Source organism: Myodes glareolus, chromosome 9 (genome assembly GCF_982192425.1).
Source record: "Myodes glareolus chromosome 9, mMyoGla1.1, whole genome shotgun sequence".
In the NCBI taxonomy this organism is placed as follows: Eukaryota; Metazoa; Chordata; class Mammalia; order Rodentia; family Cricetidae; genus Myodes; species Myodes glareolus.
This window is the reverse complement of record NC_142034.1, coordinates 87,961,429-87,973,611: the sequence shown is the minus strand read 5'-3', so window position 1 is coordinate 87,973,611 and position 12,183 is coordinate 87,961,429. Positions and strand designations below refer to the sequence as shown.

The following is a 12,183-nucleotide window of genomic DNA, read 5'->3' as shown; positions in this document are numbered from 1 at the left end:
GTTTGAGGGGCCTGTGGTCTCTGCCGCGGCAGGAGGCCTGCTGAACCACACACTCGGGAGGATGACCGAGGAGGGCTTTGCTCTAGTAACCGCTTCACAAAGTGGGGGTTTATATGGTGACGATGCAATCGTTCCAGATCAACAGGGAAACGCCGATTGACATGTAACGCTAAACCGCACAGTCTCAAATCTTTGAAAAGATTTTCAAAGTGGAGAAGAGAGATAATTATACAGCAGCCCCTACCCTATAATCTGCCACTGCTGGAGTATGCCACCAGCTCTGCTTCTCAGAGAAGAATCACCCTCTCTGTTCTCTCACCCTTTCCCCTTTGAGTCTACTTCCCATCTATTGCCCCTCTCCCTTCTCTTTCTTTCCTCCTCTCATTCTTATCCTACAGTTCTTTCCGTCTTGATGTCTAGTTCATCTGATCCCTCTCCACGCTATGATCCGTGTTCACAGCTCACACTCCCGGCTCACCTAGGAACCTGTGAGAACTACGGGCTAAGACCAAGGAGCTGGTTAAGGATGAGAAATCAAGAGTCCCACCTGGGCCACATCCATGCTGGAGTCACAGCTCAGCGGCCGGACAGCTGTGAGGTCATTGGACCCCAGCAGGGTGGAGATTATTCCGTTTTGGTCGACCTTCCGGATCATGGTGGCATCAACGAAGTACATAAGCCCGTTCTTGTCCACGGCGATACCTGGGGAGGGAAGCATGGGGATGGGATTTTTGTTTCTTTGTTTGTCGTTTTTGTGTTTTGACAGAAGGATGGTTTGTGGAGGAGATGGGGGAAACCATACTCTGGGCATGATGTGTTTGGATCAGGGACCTTACTGGGATGGGAGAGCATCCTTTAGACCAGTAACCCTCAGTGCTTTCAAGGCAAACATTTCTCAAGGACTCTGTGCTGTGAGTTGCACCATTTCCAGGGTGCTAGCTCTATCCCTCAACCCCCTAACCAATGACATCACCTCGAGCTGCAGAGAAACCAGAACTGCCAGTGAAGGTGGAAACAGTCCCAACTTTGATCTCTCCAGAAAACAAATTATTATCAAAGTCCATTGCTCTAAAAACAAAAAAGACTGGTAGTCTATTACTCAAATACCCTTCACAACTAATTGTGAGAATAGGGCTGAGAAACACCGATGCTTTCAGCCACAAACTCCCAATCCAAAACAGACCCTCCAGGAAGAATTCCCAATTAAGCCTTGACTCCAATCAGCACTCCAGTGCCCCCAGGGGACGCAGAGCCCTAGCGGTTCCCTGTCACAGCAGGACTGCTAAGACCCAGACTGCAGCTTCTGTTTCTTTTGCTTTTTCATTTCAGTGCCCAAGTACAAGGCTTGGCATCCTTAATCCACGCTGCAGGCTGCTCACACGGTAGCTAAAAATGCTAACAAGAATTAGACCCTGATATGATTGCTCTTTAACCCCAAGCATCTTTAGTCCTTTCAAATAGACGCTTATCGATTCCAGGAACTCCCCAGGACAGGAATCATGGAAATAATATCTATCCTTCCTTATTTGGTTATTTATTTAATTTGTGGTGTGTGTGTGTGTGTGTGTGTGTGTGTGTGTGTGTGTGTACGCATGCACATGCGACACATGTTTGTGCATCTAGAGGCCAGAGGCCGATATTGGGTGCTGTCTGCTTTATTTTCTGAGATGGGGTCTCTCACTGAACATGGAGCCTGCCGATCTGATGTAATTAGGGATCCCCCTGTCTCTATACTTCTCCACAGTAGGGATTACAGGTATGTACCACTGCACCTGATTTTTTTTTTTTTTTTTTTAGCATAAGTGCCACGTGTCATTATGCTTCGGCCACAAACACTTTACTAAGTGAGACGTCTATCCAGCTCTCTCCAAATTCTTCTTCTTCTTTTTAATCTCTGAAGCTCAAGGACAATTTAATTAGAGTTTAAAAGAAAAATACCCAAGGCAGGCAAGTTTTGAATCTCGGCACTTGCCTGGAGGAGGAAGATGGAGAAGAACAAGAGGAAGCCATGCTATTTAAGTTAAATCAGCATGGAGGTCAGTCATACAGTAGATAAGCAGGCACAGGCAGGGAAGGGGCTTTAGAGGAAAAGGGAGAAGGCCCCAAGTATCAAATGGCCACTTAGGCTCAGGCCAGCTTCTGAAGAAAAAGGAAAAGTTACATCTTTCTTAGTAAGAATTCAGACAGGCAGGCAGACTCAACAGAACCTTATGGCAGCTTGTAGAGAGTGTACCAGGAGCTGGGAATTCTGGGAAAGAGAAGTACACTATCTCATTAAAGGGTTAACTTATTCCTCCTGTCCCCTTTAGTGTGGCTTACAGTGAATCTATCTTCTTGAGGGAGAATCCCTTGGCCAGGAGGTCAGCTAGGCCAACTGGATTAATTTAAGGAAGAAGACAAGGGCCTGTGTCTAGCTACAGCGGTGGTTCTCAACCTACGGGTCATGACCTTTCACAGGGGTCACCTTAGACCATCAGAAAATACAGATATTTATATTATGATTCATAACAGTAGCAAAAATTACAGTTATGAAATAGGAATGAAAATAATTTCATGGTTGTAGGTCACCACGATGTGAGGAACTGCAGTAAAGGGTTGCCTCATTAGGAAGGTTGAGAACCGCTGGTCTAGAGGTAGCTTGCATCCTTTTGACAAGAGGAAAAAGCTTTGCCTCCCATTGAACATGCATCGCCCCCCCCCCCCCCCGCCACTCCTCTGTCCTAATTCTTAACTACTATAGTTTTCTTGGGTAGTGACATCACGACACCATGATGCCGAGCCTCAGACTTTGGATACACTGTTGTCTAACATCAAAGTCTGGCATAGTGGAAGCTCCTTATGGTGGCCTCTTATGGCTGGCACTCTGGCTGATGGAGTTAACCTTCTCTTTTGGTGTGGTTCTCTGTGACTGACAGCAGCCAGAGGTCTCCAGGTGTAGACGACTATATTTCCGTAAGTAGTGTATATGTGGGAAGTAAAGTTTACTTTAATTAAATTAGCTCAGAAGCACCCACATAGACCCAGGAGCCTTGCAATAAACGTTCTTAGAAAAAACGAGTGTTTTAGACCAGAAGGATGCACTCAGCTTGCAGCAGGCTCCCTGTGGGGCGGAGGGGTCTCCTTCTATGGTCCTTACCTCGAGGGCTCATCAGGGTGGCGTCCACAGCTTTCCCTCCATCCCCACAGCGGGCTTCATCAAACGGTAGACACTGTTCACCAGTCCCTGCCACAACCTCTGAATTCCCGGCGAGGTCTTTGGCTCCGCTCAGAGACTTCACTCGGTAGATTCTGCGACTGTTGGTGTCAGAAACGTAGAGTGAGCCGGTCACAGGGTCCACAGCCAAGTAGTACTTGTGTCCTGGGCTGTTGCTTTAGGAGAAGCACAAAGAGAAAAGAAGAAGGGACTATGCAGCTGGCCTGTTGGGTCAGTGGTGACAAAAATCCTAGTGAGCCTCTTATTTCCCCTAGTGTCTTTTCATTTTAATGAATTAGTGACACCCTGAGTTATATTTCAAGACATTATGACTCCCAGGTACTTATGATTAATCATGTTTCTCATGCTGTTTTGGGATGTGAAGATTCCCTTCAAACTAACAGACTATTGCTTCATTTAACTGGCACAAAAGACCCTACCCCGGTCCTGTTTTAGTGAGCAAGAATAGTCACGCAATGCCAGCTTTGTATATTTCCCACTGACTTCGCGTGTTATCTCATGGGGTTTCGGAACCCAATCCCTCTATGATAATGTTCTCTTTTTCATCTATGCCTCCAACAAGGTCATGGACACTGGAGCAACGTGGAGTTTTCTAAGCTTGTGATGACCAGGTCCCCAGAGTCATGTCCAGTCCTTGACCTTGGAACTGACTGTCCCCTTGTGTCTATGCGAATGAAACTGCTATTCACTGCAAAGCGCAGCTGTCTTGACATCATGTCCAACATTTGTGCTGGATTCTGCGCAAACCACTGTGCAGCATCTTAGTTACCAAAGGAGACGACGCAGCTGTCGGGTGCTGGATTAATACCTGACTCAGGGTCCTGAGCCTCCCTGGCTGCTAATGATCAGGGGGCTGTGGGACCCCGGGGCCTGCCTGTTTCCTCTACTGTGCCTCTCAGTGTCCTTTGTGAGGCTGACCAGAATGGAGCCCGACTTGGAGAACTGGCTCAGGATTACAGGAAACACATGACTCAAACCCAGCTGGGAACCTCGTGAGCCTTTGGGCAACAGTGGGCATTGGCTTTCTTATTTGGGAAATGACAAAACCAAGTCTGATCTTTGCTAATGGTCCTTCCGGCTCAAAGGTCTATAGCTCTCCCCTTGTGTCTGCCCCTCATGGTGTCTGGGACCAGGATGGGTGCTCACACAACTCCAATGCTGATTTTTCAAATCCCTCCTCTCCTGGGGGTAGGGGCAGGTACTTCTTTCTGGCCCAGGGCATGGGTTCCATGTACCTAGAATGAGTGCAGGCCTTTTTTGTCCTGATATTTTTCAATTATATTCTGGAATAATGGGAGGAGAGGGGCTGGAAGAGGTGATTGGAAGGTGACTATATGACAGTCGGTGTTAGGTGTATTTGTCCTGTGGACATTAACTGGTAAATTACTAATTAAAACACTATCATTTGGGTTCTTGCCTGATTTTAATAAAAAAAGAGTCGGGAGGCTATTTTTAGGAACTATTTGTGTGTTGAGGCCATCTTTAATTCCTGCTTCTCTTCGGGTTGCTATTAAGACTGCTAATTGAACTGGAAGTCAAGGTCTTAGCAGAGAGTGAGCTACTTTGGGTTCTTTTCTCTCCCTTCCCTCTCCCTTTGTTTTCTGCCCTCCTCACTTTTTGGCCAAGTCATTAGAGGATATCCATATATGCAAAACAAATTAGGGCAGAAAGGGAAAAATCCATGCCATTTTTTAATTAGATGCTGCACCCTCTCACTAAGCGAACAGTAGCTGGCAAGATCCTCAGGAAGATGAAGGCCCTGCACATCTGTGCCTATGTATGAGGAAGATAATTAATTCTGGACTTTCTAGGGAGCCCGATCTGAAAAGGCCTTTCCAGATTTCTGGCATAGGAGCCGACAGGTGGGGTTAGCTGCTGCTTGGGGAGGCCATTCTTCTGGTAGCCATGATTCTCAGAGAGCAGTCCAGGAACAATGGAAATACTCCATATTAATGGCTGCAGTGAGGAGCAAACATGGTTGGTCTGTGGGTTTCCAGGAAGGGGGAGTCTTTGGGGGACATTTATACTCTTTGAAAAAAATTTTGCTGTGTTGGGGTTTCTATAACCAGTCAATTTAGGAGTTTTCAAGATTACAAAGGTGGAACTTTTCTTTTTCTTCCCTAAAAATGGGGATTCTTTACAGAACGATGACACAGGGTGATCTGTCTCTATTCTCTGTCCCATCTGACCCGTTGTCACACAAGGCTTCAAGGCCTGTGTTTCATGAGTGGAGACAGCGTTCATACCATGAATGAGTTGCTCTTCTACCCCAAAGCATGAAAGAACATCTTTTCTATCAGAATACTCAGGCTGCATCCGTGTCTCTGCAGTGCTCACCTCCATGCACACACATACATGTTGTGTATTTGACATGTGAATTCTACCATTGTGTTCTTTAGTCATCTTGGGTCAGCCCGGTGACCGAGGGTCTTTAGACAGAAAGCACTTGGTCTACACCTGTTGTGCTACTCAAAGGTGATTTAACTTTATAACAATTCTCAATGTTCCTAACTGTTGGATTTATTCTGACCCACAGATTGGTAATTAACTCTGTGTGTGTGTGTGTGTGTGTGTGTGTGTGTGGTGTGGTGTTTAAATGACCACATATCTAGGGGAAAATCATTAATGAGTTGAAAATGAGTTTTTGACCCGTTTCCAGTTCATTAAAGCTTTTGTGAACCCAGTCCAGCATTTACAAAAGCCCGAAGTTTGCCTCCACTGTTTAGCCCAATTATGGACCACACGGAGCAGCCGGGACAGAGGTTCACTGAGGGTTCGTTATCTTGCTCTCGCATCTCCCGGAAATTCTAATTACTGTCAGCTTATTTGGTTGCTTTTTGACTGCATTTCATAATTGCAAAAGCTTATCATATCCACAACACACAATTAGCACATAAAAAAGTTACTGTATTTGGTAATAAAAATATACAACATTGCACAAAAAGCACAAAACAAGAAATTGAACACAAGGAACAAACAAACCATAGCAAATTATATGGGAAAGAGTGCTTCATCTTACCTATGTTTAAACTCTTTATTTCTTTATAGAAAGAAAACAGAAGGAAAAAAGAACAAACAGTTAGCTGAGGAATTGATGATAATGCAAACATAACATTTTTTTGTTTGTTTCTTGTATAAGGGAACCCTCCCCCCGCAAAGCAATCTTTTTCATTTCTTTTTTTTTTACAAAATTTTTTTCTAACTGAGTTCCTGGCCCAATTACTTGGGAAGAATCCCTGAATTTAGAGTCCTCCTGGCCACTGGGAAATGCTTGGCTTCTCTGACAGGCAAGGTGGCTGTCATGGGACACAGGTGGCAACAGGGGAGACAGAACTTCTGGCTGATGAAGTGATGGCAGATGGGTTGACTCTCAGGGGCAATACCTGCTGACTAGTAAGGACTTCTGTGAACGTGGTGGTGGAAGGATTCTGAAGCCAGTTTCAAGCTCAGCTGGCAAGAACTCTGTGATTGATTTGTAATGTCTGTCCTGGGTGTGGAAGGAGCATAGTGACACTCGTGCTGTTGACTGCTACTGGTGTATCAAGGGCAGAGTCAGGACCACCGAAAAGAGAGTACCCTGGCTCATATCAACTACAGCCTGGCAAAGGCTTTTCACTCCCCAGACCAGTTTCTGCCCCCTCTCCCCGCTCCGGGCTTCCTTGCTCCTTCCCCCATTCACTTTCATGAGCAGCACACCTCACAACCCGTATTCTTCTTTCTAACTGTAGCAGCCAATACTTTGCCATTCATAAAATTCACAGGCAATACTATCCCCTTGACGTTGGAGACGGAGACTCCAGTTAGCACACCGTTTAGGAGAGTTAGGGAAAAGAAAAAGTTGGTTGCTTTTTTTTTTTCCTCCAAGAACAAAAAGACATTTCAATTTCAGCAGGAAAGTGACTGAAATGTAGCATTAGAGAAGAAGAGATGTAAGTGCCCCAAGGGAGGAAATCCACTCCCAATTCCTAGGCTTCTAGGGCCAGGTAGTAGGAGCCCTGGATTCACTTTCCTTCCAGCTGAGAAAGGAAGCTTGGGGACAGGACAGAGAGAGGTGCGTGCCCCGATTCTGAGGTGCAGCTCAGGACTCTGCCGGGGGCCATCATTAGAGGGAGGTTTACACAGAGATTACATTTTTATATTTTAGTCTAACATGTTAGTTTTTCCAAAAAAAAAGTTAATTAAATGATGCTGATAACTCCTGAGCTCTGGCTGACATAGTGCGATTTAAGATTCAGTCGGTAAAGCCTGGTGTGTCAGGGTGGCAGCCGGGAATTCTCGTGTCTATTTTATATTGCTTAATGAAAGTGAAATGCTATCTGCCACCAGTGGTAGACACATTTGCCTCTTAATTATTGCAATATTAATTCCATTTTTTTTTCTAAACTCAAGATTTTGTGAGAAGACTGGATGGGATTTGGGTCTGCAGCCCTGACCTACTTCTTTTCTAAGAACATCTGCTTTAAGTTGATTACTATATCAGTGTTGGGGGGAGAGGACAGGAGGGGAGAGGGACCAACGCCTAGGAAGGTATGGAGTTTGGCAGATCATATGGATATGAGCTTTGGATAAAGGCTGAGGTCACTGTTCTTCCAGTCCAGGGCGGGAAACTAGCCAAAATAACATCATCCTTTAGCTAGCCTGTGCCAAAGAGTACAGATGCCCTACTTCTGAGGGACAGGCTTAAAGTTTGCACACCTTCCAGGACACAGACCCTTCAGGCACACCCTTTGAGGGAAAAGAGATGTCTCCAATTTAAGAAACTGAGATGGATTAGCATTTCACACCCCAGAGTCTCCTCGGCATCCTCTGCAAAGACTGTAGGGGCTCCCCCTGGGATCCCCAGCCTGCCTCCCAGAGCTGTCACCACCCTGCCTTGTGATTTATGTGTCCACTGATCTTCTCCACATCTCTGAGGGCAAGATGAGACTTCCACATCGCTGATACTTCAGAGAAAGGAAGGGCTGGGGAAGCAAGTCTCCCAGTGCAGGGACTATGGAAGGAGGTTTCTTCTCTTGGCCACGGACTAGCTGCGTAGCCCTATGCTCTGTTCAGAAGCTTGAAACTGCAGACAGTTGGAAGGACTGTGGACTTTTGCATTCTCTCACCCTCTAGGTTTTCTCTTTTCCTGTTCAAGTAGAGTGGAGCTGGGTTGGGCATGGCTTTGTTGTTTCTGTTCTAAGTACAGAGACATTAATTTGGGATCCATTAGTCGAGTTCTGCGGTTAGGTGGTTCCAGCTCCTTCAGCATCTGGCTAAATTATTGCCAGCCATCCTGTCGTAAGAATGGCTTTTGGGAACGCTTCTGCTCTACCGTGTTGATTCATGTAGCATCTTTGTAGGGCATGTGAGGGCCACTGCAGAATTCATCCTTCATGGTTATGTGTACCTTGGTGACACAGTGATTAATGAGCATCAGTTCAAAGAACATTATGAGAAAATGTGAAATGCCCAGAAATATTACAGAGGAAACCTGATAGAGGTTTCTCCAAGTTTTATACCTCTTACAACTTCGTGTTATTAACAACTAATTGTGAATATGGCAACAAGTTTTTTTTTTAACTTTATCAATAATCTATAACCAATTCTGATTGGTTATATGGGAGGGAAGTGTTAACGTGTCTGTTTGTTTTCTAGATAACAAAAAAAATGGAAAATAACTGTCGCATTAAAAAAATAATCAGAGAGCCGGGTGCGGCGGTACTTGGGAAGTGGAGACAGAAGGAGCAGGAGTTCCTGGCCATCCTGGGCTAAATAGCAGCAAGTTCAAGGCCAGCCTGGGCTATGAGACCCTATTTAGAAACCCCCAAACAACAACAAAAATCCCAAGACAAAACAAATGAAAACAACAACAAAACGCTCAGAAGATCATCAAAGGGGTGTGGGGAAAAGTCAGGCACACGGAAGTGGAGGGGGAGTCAGTTCGTACGAAGTGTTCAGTCATTTGTGCTTGACGCCCCTGACCGGAGGCTTTTAAAAGACTCGCCCTTTCGTTTTCTTTGCCTCATCTTAAATAAAGTTTCATTTTCCGTTTCCTCTCATCCCAGTACTAACTAGACCTGATGTTCTTTAGCCTTCAAGTCTAGATGAGATTCAGATGGTTCGGGTAATACCGTGGGTGGTTCTCTTTCTCTTAATTACAGTTATTATTATTATTAATTATTTTCATTATTATTGTCTGTGTATGTATATGTGTATGTGTGTGCCGTGTGTCTGTGCATGAGTCCAGGCATGCGCACACTGCAGAATGTTTGTGTAGAGGTCAAAGGACATTGTTTGGAGTTGATTCTCTCCTTCCACTGTGGGTTCTGGGGAATGAACTCAGGTCGTTGGTCTTGGGCAGCAAGCGCTTCTATCTTCCTGCACACCTCACAGGCACCCAGTTTTCATGTTTGATTTATAATTAGCTTTTCTTCTTTTTAAGAGGGACCTCCTAAAATTGTATTAGCTTTCAGCCCTGTGAGCTTAGATCTGTCCTTGGTCAAAAGGCTTTGAAAACAGAGCCAAGGGGGAGCCAAAATTGGAGACATGGTGGTTATTACTATTCTGGGTTAAGGGCTTTGTTTGCTTAACTTTCTTAACATCTTCAAAGCTGAAGGAGGGAACCTGGGCCCTGTGCGTCCTCGTGCTCCGTGTGTCCAGCTGGCTGTAGTCACACTGTGTGTCCTCACTCTCAGTGGGTCCAGATGCAGTCACACTGTCCGCCCTCACACTCAGTGGGATGGCTGCTTGTTTAACTCTCAGGTCAAGCTTGTCCTTTGGGATTCTTTGGACTTCCAGTGTCTGGTGCTTTTGCCCTCTTCCCCAGGTTTCTATTTTGTCCATATTTTGCCTTCTCCAGTACTAACACATAGAAGCTGGACAATTCCCTACCTTGAATATCTGTCCTAGGGCAGTCTGCCATGCCTTTCCCCCTACAACTCCCTCCACGGAAAACACAGGAAAGATGTCTGCATGGAGGGTGGTCTTCCCACAAACAACCCCCACAAAAAAACCAAAGCACATGCAACATCATCACTTTTGTTTGGGGAATGAAAAAGAATTTCAAACTTTAGAAGAGGTATGGCAGCCTTATGTCTATCAAAAGGGGCCACACCAAGAGACATTACAGAGATACAGCCCTGGCCCTGACAGCCATGCTGTGGGGTCTACTTCTTAAGATGTTTTCACATTGGGGAGCAGAGGATTTACCTTTGAGAGAAATTCACCCTAAGATGTTAGTGACGGGTGAATTTATCTGCACCAGAGCAGTTAGGTTTTCTATGGACCAGGTGGAGAGGGTGATAAGTCCAGGATGGGAAACCATCTCCTACAGGTGGTAGGTTTTCTATGGACCAGGTAGAGAGGGTGATAATTCCAATTCCAGGATGGGAAACCATCTCCTACAGGTGGGATGCTGGGCTTTTCAGGAAGTGGGTGTTGTGACTGTGTTGGATCAGAGCACAGAGCTGATGGCCACTGCACTCTTTCCAGCATCAGACGTTCCTGGACTGGGGGGATCTCCGGCTGAAGAGTTTCATATAGGCAAAAATAGAGGAAAGCTTAGGGATGCTTGTGGTAAGACTTCAATAGGGACTTAATCGGAAGGCGGGGCGCTGGGGTGGGTGAGCAAGGTAGGGCTGGGTGCCGACTACAAAATGGAATCGCTCAGCTGCCAAGCCACAATGGAGAAAAGACACAGGCAAGACAGTCTCCCCCTCCCCATCCCCCTCCCTTGAAGAGAGGGATTGACAGCCCTTTGTTTTCAGGCACATAGTGGGAAGGAAGGAAGACTCAAGGCAGTGTTCTTGTAAAAGCTTAACTTCTAATCGGCTCTGGGTTCCTGGCTGATGAAAGCAAGAACAAGTTTGAAGACAGTTAAAAAAAAAAAGGCAAAAAAAAAAAATGGGAAAAAAATTACCCAGCTATGGAGGGAAACTGGGAATGATAGCCTTCAAGCTGCGCTCAGCTGTTACCACACAGGCATGGCATGCTTTTCTTTGATTGGGCCGATAGTTTTTTTTACCACGGGTATTGTGGTCTCTACAGTTTGAGAGATAATGGAATCAAAGGCCGGGTCAGGCAAGAGGGGAGGGACTGGCTGTTGAGTTCACGTGCCCATCTTGAGTACCTAGTACTGGTTGGACACTGCTCTAGACTCGACAGGGTAGAGATGACCAAGGTGTCTACTCTACAGAAGTGCACACACCCGCGCCTGAGGAGCCATACAGAAATCACCCAGCAAGGTAGGAAGTAGTGTCAGCGCCAATGGAAAACCAGAAGCTTGCATTCTCGGAGGAAGGGGAGAATTTCTGGGAAGAGGGAACCCTCAGAAGAGAACTAGCAGACAGGAAGTGGTTGCCTAGGTCAGATGGAATATGTTGAGTTGAGCAAGCCACATGAATTAAGAGCTGGAGGTGGCAATGTACCAACCAGGTCAGCACTGATTTGGCTTTGAGCAGGAAGTGCCCTAACAGAGGAGGAAGTCCATACATGGAGGACTGGTGCTGGAGGGCCCTTTCTGGATGGTGCCATCCTAGGCTGGTAGTCCTGGGTTCTATAAGAAAGCAGGCTGAGCAAGTCAGTAAGTGGCCCCACTCCATGGCTTCTGTGTCAGCTCCTGCCTCCAGGATCCTACCCTGTTTGAGTTCCTGTCCTGACTTCCTTCAGTGCTGTGGAGGTGTAAGCCAAATAAACCCTTTCCTCCCCAGCTTGCTTTTGGGTCACGGTGTCTCATCGCTGCCATGTGGGTCTAACTAAGACAAACAACAATAACAATAACAACAACAACAACAACAACGAACCATCTCAGGAAGGAGACTTCCCTGGGGGAGTGCTGGAGAAAGCGGTGAGTGTCACTGGGCCTCCTGCTTGCTCTCTCTCCACTCCTCTACTTACTACATATTTCTCCTCTGCTTGGACTTCATGGCCTTGCACTCTGTCTCAATAATGGTTTCTTTGACTCTTCAGCTCAGCTTGAAGTGCATTTTCTT

At 46.1% G+C, this 12,183-nt stretch overlaps 1 protein-coding gene across 4 annotated transcripts in view; it reads right to left on the bottom strand.

Moving 5' to 3' along the window:
• Window positions 1–12,183, bottom strand: part of Tenm2 (teneurin transmembrane protein 2) — a 1,241,175-nt gene that overhangs the window by 41,957 nt on the left and 1,187,035 nt on the right. For 3 of the 4 annotated variants that reach the window (XM_085694277.2, XM_085694281.2, XM_087910710.1), the window contains 3 exons: window positions 6,234–6,254; window positions 3,137–3,369; window positions 548–702 (listed from right to left, as the gene is read on the bottom strand). In XM_085694277.2, the coding sequence (XP_085550403.1) occupies window positions 548–702; window positions 3,137–3,369; window positions 6,234–6,254 (409 nt within the window). The remainder of the gene's footprint in view (window positions 1–547; window positions 703–3,136; window positions 3,370–6,233; window positions 6,255–12,183) is intronic. The other variant, XM_085694278.2, reaches the window with a different exon arrangement.